At 36.4% G+C, this 18,658-nt stretch overlaps 1 protein-coding gene across 2 annotated transcripts; it reads left to right on the forward strand.

The window, feature by feature from the left end:
- The first annotated feature begins 353 nt into the window (after positions 1-353).
- Positions 354-14,657, forward strand: LOC114264236 (transcription factor E2FB). 2 transcript variants are annotated; one of them, XR_014351107.1, is made up of 15 exons: positions 354-846; positions 7,739-7,931; positions 8,059-8,118; positions 8,334-8,419; positions 8,499-8,587; positions 8,715-8,769; positions 10,332-10,384; positions 10,480-10,530; positions 10,672-10,720; positions 10,866-10,931; positions 11,003-11,079; positions 11,640-11,859; positions 12,456-12,519; positions 12,609-12,924; positions 14,343-14,657. XR_014351107.1 is itself a non-coding variant. In XM_028204829.2 (14 exons), exons 1-14 carry the CDS (start codon positions 661-663, stop codon positions 12,740-12,742), a joined length of 1,383 nt encoding a protein of 460 aa, XP_028060630.2. In that variant the 5' UTR covers positions 354-660; the 3' UTR covers positions 12,743-13,196. The 2 variants fall into 2 exon arrangements, 1 of the variants encoding a protein (XP_028060630.2); XM_028204829.2 differs by lacking the exon at positions 14,343-14,657 and having other exon boundaries at positions 12,609-13,196.
- The last annotated feature ends 4,001 nt before the right edge of the window (positions 14,658-18,658 follow it).

The following is an 18,658-nucleotide window of genomic DNA, read 5'->3' on the forward strand; positions in this document are numbered from 1 at the left end:
CACTGCTCAAGCGGTCCAAGCGCAAACAGGGCACTAACTTTACAATTGAGATGTGCTTGTTTGCAAAATTAACAACACAAAGAGACCTAACATAGACTATGCACATATAGTCAATTTAATCTACACATTTAATTGTGAATAAATTTTTGAATAATTTTTTTGAATATGTAACAAAGTTGGTGTAAAAAAACACAATTCTCACTTACACTCATTTCGCCTCAATTAATCTATATTTATTTTCTCAAATTTTCATTCACATAATATCATTCCTGTTTTTTTATTTTTTTATTTATTTAAAGAAGATAAGTGTTTTATTTATTATAAATAAGTGTAAATCATTTATAAGTGCTTCCCTCCACAACTATATCCGAACCAAATTCCCTCCTTCCTTCGTTTTCTTCTGTCACCCCTTTCTCTCTCTTCCCGCTTTTTTTAATCCTCTCCTCTCTCTCATCTTCTTCTCCTTCTCAAAATCAGATCTTACTCTTCTCTTCATCTTCCCCTCAATTCCTCCAATTCCAATTTTCCACTACAAATTTCTCATCTTCACCAATTCCAATTCCAATTCCTATTCCTATTCCTCTATCCCAAAACCCCACAAAAAGAGGGTTCGATCGATCTCTCAGTCGTTCAACCAATCGGTACTCTCTGAGTTCAGTCATGTCTACTTCACGAGCTTCGAATATGCCGACTGAGCCGATCATGCAACAGTCACAGCAACAGCCATTGAAGCGTCAGCTTCCATTCACGCCGATGAAGCCGCCTTTAGGAGACTACTACCGCTTTTCGCCCTCAGTTGTCGATAACAGACAGAAGGAACCTGACGCAATCGTGTTCAAATCTCCCGTGAGTATATATATATATAGAAAAATGATATACAAGTCCCTTTTTAGACCCATTTTGTACACTGTCAAGAAGTTGATTTGTTGATAATTAGAGAATATTTAATTATCAACCAATCATCTTTTTGAGTCTAGAAATGGGTCTAATTTTTGTGTCTGAATAGCAATGCTAATATATATATATATATATACACACACACACATATATGTACATCTGATTGTGTTTTAGTTCTGATTTTTTTTTTAATTTTTTAATTTTTAAAGTGGGTTTGTGTAATTGTAGAATTTGGATGAAGATCTGATTGTTTGGTGCTTTAAGTTAGCCTTTTTGGGATGTTAGGATTTTTTGATATGGCATAGCTTTAGAATTATGTTGGTTAAGGAAGATTTGTTACGGGCAGTGTACTTATTAATTACAATATTTTATTTAAAAAAACAATCATGATTAATATTAAAATAATAATAATTTTATGAGCTAAATTTAAGCATAAGAAATTAAAAATCATTATTAATAGGAACAAATCAAAATTCTATAATAGTGTGTAATGGCTCGGCGTGGGATGGTGATGTAAATTTGTAATTTTAGCACAAAAAATTATGGATCAAAATTCCTAATTTTAGAAAATAAAAACACATCATTTATAGCACAAATTATTATAAAATCTATTTAATTTTTATTTGATAGAAAAAATTAAAGAGATGATATTGCTTATAAATGATTTGTTTTGAATGGAAATTATTAAATAGTCTTAGAGTACCGTATGACATTGCCTATGTGATACTCAAAACATGAGAAATCACAAATCACACTAAGTAGTTTGTCAACTACTTGAAAATAATGAGTTAATTATATTCAATTCATACGACTTCTCATTACACTATTGGTTTAGACTACTGCATAAACAACACCACATAGTACTCCCAAAGTATTAAATAACTACTTATTGTGAACAATACAATAAATTCTTAGCCAAAGAACATGCTAAGAAAAAAAAAGAATACATTTTGTATATGACCACAAAACAAAAACAAAAACAAAAAAAGTATAAAATTGAGGGGGGGCACGTGATCCCCCTGGGCCTTCTTTGGCTCCACCCCTGGTTACGGGGTTTTATTTTAAACGGGACTGTGTGTGAGTTGTGATTTTTATATGGGTTTGTGGAATTGGAGAATTTGCATTAAGATCTGCTGATTTGGTGCTTCAAGTTAGTCCCTTTTTGGAATGTTTGGATTCGTTGAGATGGCATAGCTTTAGAATTATGTGGGTTAAGGAAGATTGGTTAGGGGGTTTGATGTATTGACTGTTTTGTTGATGAGGTGAGGACCGAGTTCATTGATGTGTGTGGTAGAGTTTTTAATGAAGTCACTGAGAGTTGCTATTGAAAATGCATCCTTCAAGGTGTGTTGATGATCGTTTGGTGCTTTATATCTTCCTTATGAGGCGAATACTCAGAAATTGGATCAATTTTGGAAGACTGTTCTAGATGTGAACATTTTTGCTTAAAGTAATTTTTATTAATGGAACTATGATTTTGTGTGATCTAAATGCTGTTTCAACTTAGATTTAAACAGCCGGGTTTAACAGAATTTGCAACTATGTCATGTTAAGAGCAAAGGTCAGTCTTGTCAGTTATGAAACTGATCATGATCTTGTTAAGAGGAAGATAATGATAATTGCCACATAAAGATTCAGGAGGGTTAAAATCATTCATTGATATCTTTAATATTTATCAAGAACTATGTAATGCATCTTGCTTGAGTGGTTGTGATAGCCTAGCACAAGGATGGCATGATGATATGACGTGCTCTAATGATGTTGGAAGTTCAAATTATATGATAAAATCCATTGGATATATATATAGATAAGTACTGATATTTCGATACGAAATATTGGCAGCAGGAACCCATATGTTCATAAATGAGTTTTCATGGAATGGATGACAGGAAAGAGTAGGAAAGAACTCTGAATAGAAAATTTGATGGATGGTAGGTACTTGACAATTAATTGGAGATATGGAGAAATGCTTCCAATGGCTTTTTATACTTTATTAATGAACTAGACAACTTTTTACTTGGGTATGACGTAAGTAGTTTAACTATCAGCATATATGTTGTTAAGAGGTTTTTTGTAGTTAAATTCTTAATTTTCTTTCTCATGCTAAGAGTTTTTCTGCTTATAAAATAAAAGCATAGACTTGAAATACTTGGTGTTAAGTTACGTAGTGAATGATAACAATGATCCCTTTTGCTTATGGTTGCAACACCACCCACCAAGCACCAATTCTAAATGTAGTTCATGATCATTGAAACAGCCTTAATGTGGAAGGCACTATAATGCTGGTATGTGACTTGGAGAAGCAATATGTATATGTCTTTATATTTATTTAATAGGATTACAAACTTGATCAGTAGAGTTTGTATAAAGTATGGATGTGTATGTGAGACCAAATTTTAAAGGGGAATGATTTTATAAAATATGGATGTGGTTGGTGTAACAACCCTCACTTTGCCTTAGTCATGCTCACATGCATTTATATGATTTTGTCTTGTCAAATTGCATTCATAAAATCTTGTTTTGTTTTATCTAAGTATTGTTGCATGCTTTGTTCCTTGTTTGGTGTGTGATTAGCCGAGGTCATCTTAAGCCTAGGTGACACCCTTGAATCTCTTATACCTAGGACCATCTTGGAACCACTTTGGCTGACCTCCACCTTCACCCTGGCATATTGGCCGAGATGTCATCATCTAGGCCGAGGTGTGCATCACCAAGGCCGAGATATGTATCATCTAAGCCGAGATGTTATCCTTTAGGTATTAGAGATCTTTGATCCATGCACCTGGTGATCTTGTTCCTGGACTGGTATGACCTAGACCGAGGTGTGGCACATCTAGGCCGAGGTGTGGCACAGCTAGGCCAAATGTTATCCTTCCTAGCCGAGATCATTGAGACCTTACTTGCTGAAGCCTTGTCCCAATCCGAGGTCATTACCCGCCGGAGTGCCCTTGTTACCTTGCTTGTCATATACACTTTGTCATAGCCTTGTCTTTTCACTTAGTCACCTTTTTTAGGGGAGCCAACCGGTCGTTGCCTCGTGTCCCAGCAGAGGGTTAAGTCTGCTAGCAGTAGAGAAACCCACATCACTTTGTCATATTTTTGCCTTTGAAGAGAGAGAAGCTCTAGGAAGAGGAAGAGGAGTTCTTGAGAGAGAAGTAGGTTTCCAAGCTTAATCCTTAGAGTTTAAACCGTTTGATCCGAGTGTTGAGGTTAGATTCTTGATCTACTCTTGTTATTCTTTATATTGATTCGATCACATTGCATGATCTAGCATCATTCATGAGCCATGCATTGATTTAAAGCTTGTTTTAGAAGGAGAAAATGATGTTCTTGTGTTCTTGTAATAAAACTATGTTTTGATTCGAAAGTTTGTATCAAGATCCATGTTTTTTGTTTGTTTTCTTAAGATCTTCAAGTATGGGTACCAAGGTCAATGTTTTTGAACTCATAGCATGAAATCTCAGATTTTGAATAAAGAAGTTATGATTTTAGCATTCATGTTCTTTATGTTCTTCATGTTCATGTTCTTCATGTGCTTCAAGGAAGGAAATCCAGATTTCCAGACTTTACCTTTCCCTAGGTGTGGTCACCAAGACCACTCTTGCCTAGATCTCACTCTTAGGCCAAGCATCGTATTTCACTTTGGCCTACCTTGCATGATCACTTGCACCATTAGTCTATCTTGCATGAACACCTCGGCAGACAGCCGTTCGCCGAAGCCTTGGTAACCACACCTCGGCCAAGAGGTGTGGGACCTCGGCAAAGACCTAGTTGGTACCCAACATGTTTTTCTCGAGATGAAAAACAGTGTTTTAACTTTCAGCATGTTTTGCTTTGACTTGAGCTAGTCTTGAAGGAAATGCCGGGATCATTTGCATTCATGTAAGGCTTGTCTTGAGAGTACGTTTCATATCCATCTTTGAGCATTCTTTCTTGTCCCCTTGAAGTGCATTCAGTAGACTTTGCCATGTGTTTGTAGAACTTGGACCCCTTGCTTTAACCCCGATGTCTGAAGAGCTATGTGAGTGGTATTTTTAATAAAGTTATGTTATAAAGTCTTGATTCGTTTTGGAAAAGTATTTGTTCAAGCATGAATGATTGTCCCTAGTTTTGTATCACGTATTATATTTGTTTTGATGACATTCTGGGAAAGTCCTTAGTGCCAGGGGACTATAATTCAACTGCACCCTTGTTTTGCCATTGACGGTTTTCCGCGTGGGTTTGTTTGTTCGGAATGTCATCCTTTGGTATTATGTAGATGTTATTAACATCCAAGAAGCTTTGAAAGATTTGATAGATGAACTTGATTCATCCTTTTAATTTGTAAAGTTATGATATGTATTGTTTTGGAAAAGATCTCGGATATCATTCATTCAAACCTTTATTACTTATACCATTCACTGAGTATCCAAGCTCACCCTCTCCTTATATATATGTAGGTGTTGAGCAGGAAGGCGGTGACGCCTAGGTGTATTTTGCAAGCTTGTTTTGGATTCAAAATTTTGCTAGCATCTTGAAGATTATGCTTCTTAGCTTGTAGTTTATTTCTTTTGTTTATGTCGACTTGAGAAGCCTTTTGATCAAGATGTATTATGTATTTATTTTATTTGTATTCAAGTTGTAAAACCACGTTATGTATGTCATTTCATTTAATCTATGCACGGCTCTTATGGACTAATTAGATTGAATTTTATTGCTTCCGCACATGTAAGCCCCATATATATACTCTGATTGTGTGTGAATCCTTGTAAGTTGGCCTTTGGTAATCTCGGATTGCTGACCATCACGGCACCATTCTACTAGGGGCGGAGTGGGGTCGTGACAGTTGGAGGCTATGGATCATGGCTGAGGTCACTACATCTTATGGTGTGAGTTAATGGAAAGGTATTTGGAAGCAATGAGATGAGTTTCTAACATGTAGAAGATGGTGACAAGGTGAGCTTTTTTTATGATATTTGGCGTGGTTGTATGACATTAAGGACAACCTTGTTTTTTATATTTATTTGGTAAGTAATAATTCATTGAAAAGAATCAAACAACATACAATATAGAACGGGGATACCTCTGAAAAGAAGGAAAACATAAGCAAGTTTCCTAACTGAATAGGAGACAATCCAGTTTATTTTTCCTTTATTACATGAGATTATAGTGGACAGATGTCCTTAGTGGTTGATTGTTGGATAGGGATGACAATGGTTTCATTTCGGTATGGTATTTTGATGAGCTTTACATCAAGTGATGCTGATGTTTTTTAAGGCCTTATACAGGCTGGACATTTGGGAGGTAGGGAAGACGAGATGTGTTGGCTCACATCTAAATCTTTGCCCTGGGGAATGGTCTATCTCCTTGGAAATCTATCTGTCATGTCCTTCCACTTTGGTCTACTTTTCTCTTCTTGAGGGTGGGCAATGGGGATAATGTTCACTTTTGGAAGGATGTTTGGGTAGGTGATTCTTCTTTTGATGTGGCCTTTTATATATTTGTTTGGAGCGGCGCGTTCTCATAATTCCTCCATTTCTTTGTTGGCATGTTCTCTTTTAGCTCCTATTTCTTGGAATTTTTATTTTTTGAGCAATCTTAATGATAGGGAAACCTGTGAGTTGGCTTCTTTGCTATCTCAGATTGACCATTTTTCTTTGAACCCAAATATGAGTGATATAAGGGTTTGGTCCATTCATCCTTCAGGGGATTTTACAGGGAAGTCCTCATTTGAAAAAATCATTGATAAACCGAGTGTCTTCTTTTTCATCCTGTCAGGAAATTTGGAAATCTTGTGTGCTTCTCAAGGTGAAGATTTTTGTGGTTGTTGGCTCATGGAAGCATTTTGACGAATGATACCTTTCAAAAGAGGAGGCCCAATCGTGTTCTTCGTCCTCAATGGTGTATCGTGTGTAAAAAGGGCGAGGAATCGTTGAATCACCTTTTTTTACATTGCGATGTGGCGATGAGTTTGTGGCAATAGACTCTTCCATCTGATGGGGGTTTTGTGGGCGGCTCCAGTTGCAAGTTTTCATATGTTAATTAATTTTTGGGGATTTGGAGGGAAGAAAAAGGCAAAAGTGTTGTGGCTCTATATGGTATGCGCTATCTTTTCAGTTACTTGGTTGGAAAAAATGCAAGGATTTTTTAAGACAAAATCCAGGATGTGGACTCTATGTGGGATAAAGTTGGTAGTTTGGCATCTTTTTGGGACTTGTATCTCCGCCGTTTAGAGGAATTTCTTTTTGTTTTTTGTTTTTTTGGTTGTTCTAGAGATTGGAGGGCTGTTTGTTTGTAGCACATAGCTATCTTGACGATGCTTGGTTTTTGTTGAGTTTGTTTTCTTAGTCAGGTATGTTTTGATCTTTGAGGACTCCTTGTCCTCCTATGTAAATCTATTTTTTCTTCAATAAAATTATTTATTTATTTATTTATTTGTTTTTAAAATTATTTATTTTCTCTTCAATAAAATTATTTCTTCCTCATACTGATTTTCATAGTATATTTAGCTGTCAAATGTTCTTTTTTTGAAAAAAAAAATTAATTTTTCTATTTTTTTTAAATTTTTTTTATAGGTAACTACCAATACTATTAATCTCTCATTATGATTGTTGTATCATGGATGGAGCATTAAAACTCGTTTTTGTCTAACTGTTTTTCTCAGTCGAGCCTCGCTGATAGTCTCATTAAAATTATGTTAGTTGTGCAGTTGTTTATGTTTTAAAGCCAATCAATATATCTGATTATCATGATAATATTATCATCTGATTGTACTTCAATTGATTTTTGATATAATCGCACAGTTAAATTTTCAAAGATATTGCTGATTTCTAATTTTAAAAATTAAATGGGTGTCTTTTAGCCACTAAAGAGGAAGAGTGAAACGGCAGATCATGAAGCTGAATCTAGTGATCGCAACCCCAGCACTGGATATGCCGAACCTATTAGCAGCCCTCTTCAAACACCTGTATCAGGAAAAAGGGGAAAGGCACAAAGAGTGCCAAGGATTGCAAAATGCAATAGAGCTGGATCCCAAACTCCTGTGGCAAATGTTGGTGAGTATTACCACCCACTTCAAGTCTTTATCTTGGGATTCAATATTGCCTGAATTGCTCACAAGTTGGGAACTTTTCACCCATACGGATTTTAAAAAAAATCTGAAATACATTTTTGAATTTGCAGGTTCTCCTTCAGGCAATAATCTCACTCCAGTTGGTCCTTGTCGCTATGATAGCTCCCTAGGTAACTAAATTATTGTTTACATGTTTATTTCTTGATTTTTATCTTCATATTTACTTTTTATTATTACTCGATATAAATTTTAAGTAATTTATTTTTTGGTAGTAAATGGACCTCGATTTCTTTTGCTATTGACTCCATGTTGTATACCTTGCCAAAGTAGAGTTAGTATGTGCCATAAGAATGACTGCTGACAATGTGTTGTGATTTTTCTTTAGGTCTGTTGACAAAAAAGTTCATCAATCTCATCAAACATGCTGAAAATGGTATTCTTGATCTAAATAAAGCTGCTGACACATTAGAGGTATCTATACTATCAAATCTGTGCATCATGTGTTTTGAAGGTTTATTCAATTGCTATTTGCTGGGTTTTGTTGTTACAGGTACAAAAGAGGCGGATATATGATATTACAAATGTTCTTGAAGGAATTGGTCTCATAGAGAAAAAGCTCAAGAATAGAATTCAATGGAAGTATGGATGTGTTTCCTAATTGTTTATAAAATTCTTTGGCAGTTGCTTTATATTTCATTTTCTTTTTATAATTCTAAGAATCACCTCAGCACATTAGATGATACTCACTAAATGATCGTTTAATTAGGGGACTTGATGTGTCAAGGCCAGGGGAGATTGATGAGAATGTTGCTACCATACAGGTATGTTGAAGCTGGAAATTTATGAGCTTCTTGGCATGCAGAAACTTCAGGGGCTTAGGTGCACAGTACCACTTTTTGAAAATGTGTGTGCATGTGTTTTACTTTCTTTCCATTTCTCTCTCTCTCTCTCTGTCTTCTTTGTTTTTTTTTTTTCCTTTCTTGGAGTATCACTATCCAAATCATCTGCACTGGTGGTTACATAGAATGGAACTTCTTAAGAGGAGCAAGGTTTGTGTGTGACATTCCCCTTGAAAACATCCCAGATATGTTCCTAATGTGTTCCACAGCTTCTAATGTAAATAGGGATTATATGCATTGCTGACACAAGTCAAGCATGTAGCAGTCACTTTTTAAAATGCATAAAGAATAATTTTTTTTGTTTGATCGCTAGCGAAAGGAATTTTATTAACTAAAAAGACTAAGTACAGTAGAGGTAAAGCATAAAATCAGTAATCAAAATCAACCCAAAACAAAGCAAAAAAGTAAAATCTTGATTTGCACACAGCCTTCCAATCTTTGGATATCAAAAAGAGTGGGATCCCTCTAAATGAAGGGGACACTGAGGCCCAAAAGGATGCCAAACACCGAACTCTATCCCATATAGAATCCATGCTCCAACCACACCAAGCCACAATGCCTTTGCTCTCTTCCTACCCCCAAATCCACAAAATTCAATTAATGTAAGTATAAAATATAAGGGAGTGGTAGCAGTTAAATGCTGAGACTTGACTCATCTTTTCTTATATTATAACATTCTGTGGAAACATAGATATATAACCTGAAGGTAAATGTTTATCTCATGGAATGTATATATGAATATGTACATGCATATATGTATAATAGCGATTGGGCACATGCGATGCATGTGTGAACTTATGGAAAAAGATTAATATTAATACTAAAAAGATATATAGGAAAAGGAGTTTATGTGTTCTGGGAAATTTTAAAATATTAAAAAGATACATGGGGAAAGGAGTTGTGATAGGAAACGTTACCAAGTTAGGTGGTAAACGTCACATGCACGTAATAGAATGTTGTTGAGTGAACTGGGCAGTTTTAAGGCTGCTGAGGCATTATTCAATGATTTTAATGTTTGATCTTGTTAGTGAATTAAAGAAACATACAAATATATAGTAATTATTGTTTGACTATAGGGATAGTTTAGCGTATGGTAAAAGTCTGAAAGGCTTGAGACACCAAGTGGAGTGCTTCCTTTTAATAATAGTATAGACACATGACTCATATATTTATATTATTGTGTCTTTTAAGAGTCTGTGTTCTACTTTTTAGAATGTGTCTTTGTTCATCAAGTCCCTGGCCTGGTGAAGCAGGATTGGATAACTAGATAGCCAGCTTAAAACAGTTGTTAAACATATATGGATATAGTCCACAAAATGACAAGTTGAAGTAACTCTGTTAGGACTTTGTTGGGTTGATTCTTTTTAGTTGTATGGAATAATACCATATTATGATGCATCATCTACAATCCATGTTACCCTGGTCAAAAGGTGAAAAATGAATCATGTTGGGTTTTGTCCTCATGGGTACTTTTTCCTCTGCAGGCAGAAGTTGAAAACCTTTCCATTGAGGAACACAAAGTAGATGAACAAATAAGGTCACACAGCAACACCTGTGCCAAGGCAACCATATCAATTTGTTTTTCTTCAAGCTTGGATTATGCTGATGCTTCTATACTTTGGTTTCTTGCAGAGAAATGCAGGAAAGGTTGAGAGAGCTGAGTGAAAATGAAAGAAATCAGAAGTAAAATCTTTTTCTGCCTTCACCTATATTGAAATTCAGTTATTAAAATTGTAGTTAGTCGGTATCATAGGAATACTTTTCTGAACTGTGGTTTCTCATTTTAGTTAATGCAAATGTATTGTCTTGTTTCTTCTTTTCTAGGTGGCTATTTGTCACTGAAGATGACGTCAAAGGCTTACCTTGCTTCCAGGTTAATTTGTTTCCTGTACCATATAGTTCTTTCAAGTTTTTCTTTCTCGGTTTTATGGTGATGAGGCTATTTTTATCCCATGTCCTCTGCCTTTAGATTCTTCAGTTAACAATTTCTTAAACAAACTACTCGTTATTTTTGCCAGAATGAAACCCTGATAGCAATTAAAGCTCCACATGGCACGACACTCGAAGTCCCAGATCCGGATGAGGTAAGTTGAGATTGTTTTAGATTCAAGAATTATCCGAACATGCATATTCTTAAAATTCTCTTATTTACCAGGCTGTTGAATATCCTCAGAGGAGATACAGAATAGTGCTCAGGAGCACAATGGGCCCCATAGATGTTTACCTTGTCAGGTACTTTTCGCTGTGTATGCAAAACATTTATTTGTGGGAGTTTGCTATCTATTCTGTTTCCATCTTTTGGCTAGTCAAACCTTATGCACTTTTGACAGAAGTAAAGATGAGAGGCCATCTCTTGCTGACTGTTCTCATTGTTTTCGCGAATTGAATTGTGAATCGTAAGATTCACTTTATTTAGCATAATATATAATTTTATATATGTATATGATAATGCATATAAAAATACACATAATATTTAAATGAAATAAATATTAACACAAGTAAATTGTATGTATGTATATACATATAAAATCAAATATATCAATATTATTAATTGATCTCTTTTTTTATTTTGTAAAAACCATGTCATTTTATGCATTATGCAAATAGGACTGAACTATACAAAATATCAATTGAACCGTACGATTCACTTAATTTAAGATTCAACAGAACAAATAGAATCTTTTCAGTTGAAACTTGTATCAAATTGTGAATCATAAGATTCTTACAACCATGATTGTTCTTACTTGTGTATATATGTACATAGATGCACTTAGATTTGTATTTTGTTTCAGTCAATTTGAGGAGAAGTTTGAGGAGATCAATGGTGATGAGGCATCCCCAAGTATTCCTTTGACATCAGGGTTTGATGGAAATCCAGCTGCACCAATGGTAACTGAAGAAAGCAGAAATGACACTGAAATGCAGGGTCAAGAAGATCATAGACTATGCTCTAATATAAATGCCTCACAAGACTTTGTGAGTGGGATCATGAAGATTGTCCCAGAAGTTGATGTGAGTACTAGAATTTAACCAATTATTAGTTGTTTTGGTTAGGAGGTACAAATTGCCAAGAAGCTTCTATTTGCACACCACACTTCTCAGTTCACACCTTTTTTTCGTTCAGATATCAAATTATTTATCAAACAAAAATAAATTGCTTGGATATCAACAATCAAACAAAAACCCAGTTCGGTTGTTGATATCTGAACGATTAATTTTTGTTTGGATGTTGATATCCAAACAATTGATTTTTGTTTGGTAGTTGATATATGACTACCAAATTGGTGTGAATTGAGAAAAAGGGTATTGTGCAAATAGAAGCTCCCAAATTGCCAATGGCAAGTCAAACTCAAAACTCATAATACTCTTAGAATAGCTTCATACCATCTGCCAAGAGCAACTATAACCAATGCTATTTAGAGAATAGTTATTGCCTTGCGTCTTTACCAAAAACCAGTAGCCAGAGTTTTCCTATCAGCGGTGGTCCAAGTCAATGGACGGTCTGCAAATTTGCTTACCTTGGGTCAGCAAATCAAAATAGAGAGAGAACATCATGATTTTGATATTTTTCTAAATATATATATATATTTTTCTTCTGGTCTTTGCAGAGCGATGCAGATTACTGGCTTTTACCAGATGGCGATGTTAGCATTACAGACATGTGGACAGAGCGTATCCTATACTCTTGATTGGTTTTCCTTTTCTTTTCCTTTCATAATGTTCTCAAGCATGAATTTGTAATCCCTGACTCTTGAGCACAGCTGGGGTTGAATGGAATGAGTTTGGTACAATTCAAGATGACTATGCAATGGCTGATGTCAGCACACCTCATCCCCAAACTCCGCCTTCAAGCACAACAGAAGTGCCTTCTTCTGCTAACACCGCAGGCAGATGATGAGATTAGGTGATGAACTTAACTCACATACGCTCAGGCATGGTGTCAGTAGGTGACATTAGATCAAATCATCTCTGTAATACCCATTCAAGCCTAGAAAAGCTCGTGAGCAGTGCTACTTAATGGAAGAAAGGAAAAGAAGAAAACCTTGTGCGCAGAGCTGGATCGAGATGGGGAAAAAGGCAGGTGGCTTACTGTACAGTATAGTAAAAGATGCGCAGCATAGTAGGTTACCTGTGATAATTTGCTTGGATACTCTCCGTGATAGTAATGAATAAATAGGTTATATTGTTTTTCAAAGTTTGCCCCTGTATATTATTCCATTTCTTGGCTTTTATAAAATGATTAGCATGACAATGCAACTTTTTAGGTTGGCTCTGGGGAGTTACGAACTAGATCTAGTTTCATAGTTTGTGTACCTTCGTGTGATATGATATGCATCAGTTTCACGTTATATATATATGTGTGTGTGTGTGTGTGTATTTTTTAAAAATTTAAAATTTTATTATTATTATTTTTTTTACCATCTCAGGCAACCGACTTTTATGAGGATATATGATAGGCATCACAACTCATTTTCCTATAGTGGTGGTTGTGGTTGTTTTCTGAACTTGAATTGTGTCTGCAGTTTCTCCTTTATGAACACTAAAAATGAATAGGTTATAATAAGTAGATTGAGTTTGAATTTTAAGTTTGTGAAGAAAAAAAAAAAAAGCACAAGAAAAGTTTTGAACTGCCTAACGAGTTCTATAATGTCCTGAAAATAACGAAAACAGATACCTTCATAACTCTCAACAGATATGCGGAAGCTTACTATTATTCATTCATTGATTTCCATTAAGTATTACAAAATGTGTCACATGCATTAATACATTTATTAATCTTAGGATTTGAATCTATAACATGGAATTGATGTTGGATTTGTGATTGACGTTGATGAGGATGGCGGAGTTGGATATATATTATCACTTTCAAGATGGCGGAGTTGGATATGTATTATCGTTTTCATATTGAGATTTTGGAAAATATAACCTCATTGGAAATTTATGTATCTGTTTATAGATATCTGTTTTGGGCTATCGGTGGAAAAAAACTATGATTGTTGTAGAAATTGCATGAGAACTAAGAGAATTGAAACTATTTTTTCATTAATTTGCATGGGTATTGTTGCATATTTAACACATTTAAAGTGTTTATTGTTTTGAGAAAAAATGGTGAATACATTGGTGAACATGGGTAGGGGTGTGGTTACGGTATTATGTTGGCTTGTGTGTCCTTGGTGAAAGTCTAGAAATTCGCACGGTTAGGTGTCGAGCCTTTCGGTTAATATCAGTAGAAATGACAAAGTGGTAGTACTTGTATAGCCTGCTTGCAAACACGTATCTAGGGATTTCTAGAGTTGTATTCACAGTCTTGTTTTCTATTATAAAGAAAATGATTCTTGAATTGTGATATAGATTTGGCATTGCATGGTTTTGAAGGGAGATACAAAATGTTTTTGACACGAGTATTGCATATGCATATACCTTATATCTTTGTTACGATTCATAAACCTTCCTATTAGGTTTTGACTCACCCTATGTGGGAAAATCATTTTCAGGTGCTGATGATATGTCTCTACCAAGGCAATAGCTTGGGAGGAACTTCGAGCTGAAGGCTTCTTTTTGTGTTAATTGTTGTATTTGATTTGTACAAGCCTAGGGTTTTAACCGTGTTGGATTTAAATCTATTTTGTTGTAATCAAACATTGTCTTGGAAAATTATGGCCATTAGGGCGTTATCTTATTTGTTTACTTTTCAATCCATTTCTCTATTAAGTGACATATGTTATAGATTCAGAATTAAGTTTGTGAATGTATATCTGCATATGTTACTCTTTTGGGCAAGCAATTGGAATTAATGGAAGAATTACATATATACATTGTCGTTATTTATTAATATTGTGGATATGGTCTATTGTAATTATTTCAGGGCGTGACAATTTGGTATTAGAGCTACCGAGTTTGAATATTTTGGGATGGTGAGATGCAGTTTTTACCATAATGGGTTATCTTACCAATAAGTATTAAGAATAACCTGGTATGCCATGTAATAACATGCTTATGTTACTAAGTGCGTATGGAGTTTAATTTCTAAGACATTGATTGGGTCTATGGGTTTCTAGAAGTGTTAGAAAAGCACTTGATCACTACTATTTCTTACTGGAACTCTAGCAGCGCTGTAGGACGATCATTATCTAGTAAGGAAATTCGTATGTGTTTATATGATTACGTGTTTATGTGGAATGGATTATCTGTTGTCCATCGCATTAGGACGCAAGTTAATTAGCTTTGGCACATTTGTAAATGTGCTTATCTCTTGTGTTACCTTCATTAAGATGTCAAGACATGGACATGATGGTGGTAGGCGTGGTAGGCCTAGATGACAGGAAGTGCCGTTACTAGATGAAATTTCGACATAGGAGGAAAGAATTAGTCAGGCCAATGTTACCGATCCAATTAGTCAGCAGGCCATGGGTGCTTTGGCCCGCGAAATGGTTGGAGCTTTGTGGGAATCCATGGACATTCTCAAGGTTGAGAATCAAGTCCAGGCCCATGTTGCTGAGATATAGCCATCGTTCTTGAAGAGGGAGTTCTTTCGGTCTAATCTGGATGAGTTTTTAGGGGATTCGAAAGAGCCTTTGAAAGTGGATGAATGGCTCGAGCAGATGATGAAGATGTTTAAGATGCTTGGCATTGAGAACGACGGGCTGATAGTGACTTTGGCATCCTTCTAGCTGAAGAGAGATGCGGGTTAGTGGTGAAAGTATGAGCATGGGTGCATTGTAGTGACTTGGGAGGCGTTTGTCAGCACTTTCCAAGACAAGTTCTTACCTTTCACTGCAAGGAAGAAATTGATGGAGCAGTTTTTGAAGCTCAAACAGTTGAACACACCAGTAGTTGAGTTTGAGGTAGCTTTTACTAGCCTCTCTGGATTTGCACCGGAACTTGTGAAGATAGAGGAATGCCTTCGCATTGAGTTTGACAAGAGGTTGTGGACCCGACTTCTTTTCAAAGTGGTTGGGTCTATGATTAGGGACTACAGACGTCTTGTGGATGCGACATGTCATCTTGAGGCTGTGGTTTAGATTGAGGAGGAGCGGATGAGAGGCTCCAGACAGAGGAGTTAGGAGGTTCAGGGGGAGGCTCGGGATGGTAAGAGGCAGAGGGGTTCCACCCTATAGTAGTCCCAAGGAGCACAGTCTAGGTCCACTTTTCTTGTACTGAGTTCTGGGGCAAGAAGGGATCACTTGTTTCAAGTGTGGCCAGTTGGGTCACAAGTCTATAGTTTGCCCGCAGAAGGGAAGATGGCAACAGTCTGCACCGCTTGTGGCTCGTTCCCAAAGCCAGATTCAAGGGAGAGGGCAGCCACCTATCTATTATCAGTGTGGCCAGTCAGGGCATGTGAAGAAGTTTTGCCCTCAGTCAGGTGACATATCTAGTGCGTCTGATCAGAGGCAAACACAGAGCCATAATCCTACACCGTCGGCACAGGCCTTGAGGGCTAATCAAGGAGCCTCTTTGGCTTAGTTAGTGTATCAGGCTTATGCTCTGAGGGGTGAGCAGGTAGAGCAGAGACCTACAAGGCGTGTGTATGCTATTACCGCGCCAGATTTAGTGCCAGCGCCTTTAGTAGTGAGAGGTAACTTTTTGTTGTGTAATTCTATTGCCAATATGTTGAATAATACGGGTGCATATCATTCTTTTATGTCGTCTGCATTTGCATCGGCATTAGGGTTAGAAGTGGCTCGGTTAACATCTCCACTCAGGATAAAGTCATCAATTGGTGGAGAGTTTGTGTTGGATCAGGGATGTAGGGGTTGTGAGATTGAGGTTGCCGGTTGTTGACTTCCTTTTGCATTTGTATTGATTGATATGTTGAGTTTTGATGCCATTTTGGACATGGATTGGTTGTCATCCTATCAGACTATTATAGACTGTTACTATCAGAGGGTTACTGTATGTACCTCGAGTGGTGATTGTTTTTATTTCTTGGGGAACCGAGTTGATAGAGCCTTGTTACTAGTGTGTGATCTGTGTGGTCGGGGTGAGCTTGGTCTCCTACTTGCTACATTCTTGGGTGTTAAGAGTGATACAGTCCTAGTTGAGTTGCTGAGGGTAGTTTGTGAATACTCGAACGTCTTTCCTGAGGATCTCACTAGTTTACCACCTCACCATGAGATTGAGTTCTCTATCGATTTAGTGCCTAGCACGGCACCGTATAGATTTGCATCTGCTGAGTTGAGTGAGTTGAAGATTCAACTCCAAGGGTTATTAGATAAGGGTTTTATCCGCCCTAGTACTTCACCTTGGAGAGCACTAACTCTCTTTGCCAAGAAGAAAGAAGGCGTTTTGCGACTTTGTATTGATTACCAGAAGTTGAACCGGGGTAACTATTAAGAACAACTACCCATTGCCTTGTATAGATGACCTGTTTGACTAGTTGAAGAGGTTTTGTTGCTTTTCTAAGATAGACTTGAGATCAGGTTATCACCAATTGAGAGTGAAGGAGGAGGATATCTAGAAAACGGCATTTTGTACGCGGTATGGCCATTATGAGTTCTTAGTGATGCCTTTGGGTTAACGAATGCACTCGCCTTGTTTATGGATCTGATGAATCGGATCTTTCGTGAGTTCTTAGACCGTTTTGTGGTTGTCTTTATTGATGACATCTTGATTTACTCACCCTCTGAGGAGGAGCACAAAGAACACTTGCGAGTTGTGCTCGAGTTGCTTAAAGCCCACAAGTTATATGCTAAGTTCGGGAAGTGTGAGTTCTGGTTGAAGGAAGTAAAATTCTTAGGTCATGTGGTATCCGGGAAAAGGGTGACTATAGATTCTTCTAAAATAGAAGCAGTACAAGATTGGAAACAACCTTAGAATGCCTTTGAGATTCGTAGTGTGACAACCCTGTTCTATGATATACTATTAATTGTTAACTATACTTGTGATTATGTGCTTGGTGTGAATTTGCATGCTAATTATGTGATTAGATGTGATTTCGAACTTATATCTGTCCACCATAGAGAAATCTATTTACTTTTCTACTATAATTTGAAATTGAAGCCCGTAGAGGTTATAGAAATCGAAATTGACTGTGTTATTGAGATTCGTAATTTTTAGAGCCTATAATGAAATTTAATTAAAAGTTGATTCGGATTGAATTAATTAGATTAATTGATTAAATTAAGTACAATTAATTAGTTCTAATTAAGTTTGACTAGGGAAGTGTATAAATAGAAACTAAATGTGCTTAAGCTCAATAAATGAGCTCAAAATCTGAAAATATACACTCTAGAGAGAGAGTGAGCCAATTCTAGAAAGATGAAGAGAGCATCCTTGAGGATTTTGCAAGAAAATTCAAGTATTGGGAGAATTAACTCAAGAACTAGCTAGAATTTGGAAGATTAAAGCTTCTAGGGTCACGTGCAAGGACGAATCAAGTACGAGAACATATCGAGTAATATCTTAGTAAAGATATATTTGTGTATACATTATTTTCTGAATGTTACCTATGTGGTAAGTTTCTAAACCTTTGCATTGGTACTATGAATGAGTATTCTATCCGCTTGATTCAAAATGAAATATGTGAAGTGATTGACGTATGAATATGAAATGGGCCTAAGGCCGTTCGGTTTATTCAATGAGGATGTGGATTGGGCCTAAGGCCGTTTTGTATGACTGTTAAATGGGCCTAAGGCCGTTTTAAATAAGGAATTGATTGGACCCATGGTCGTTTTGACTACAAAGGTGAATGTGAACATGATCATGGATCTAAAAGTGCGCACAAATGTGTATATGAATTAGACCTATGGTCGTTTGTACATAATGGACCGACGATCGTTCTATGTATGAATTGGACCCTGGGTCGTTCTGT

The sequence above is a fragment of the Camellia sinensis genome, chromosome 14, assembly GCF_055761805.1.
Source record: "Camellia sinensis isolate YWXY chromosome 14, ASM5576180v1, whole genome shotgun sequence".
In the NCBI taxonomy this organism is placed as follows: Eukaryota; Viridiplantae; Streptophyta; class Magnoliopsida; order Ericales; family Theaceae; genus Camellia; species Camellia sinensis.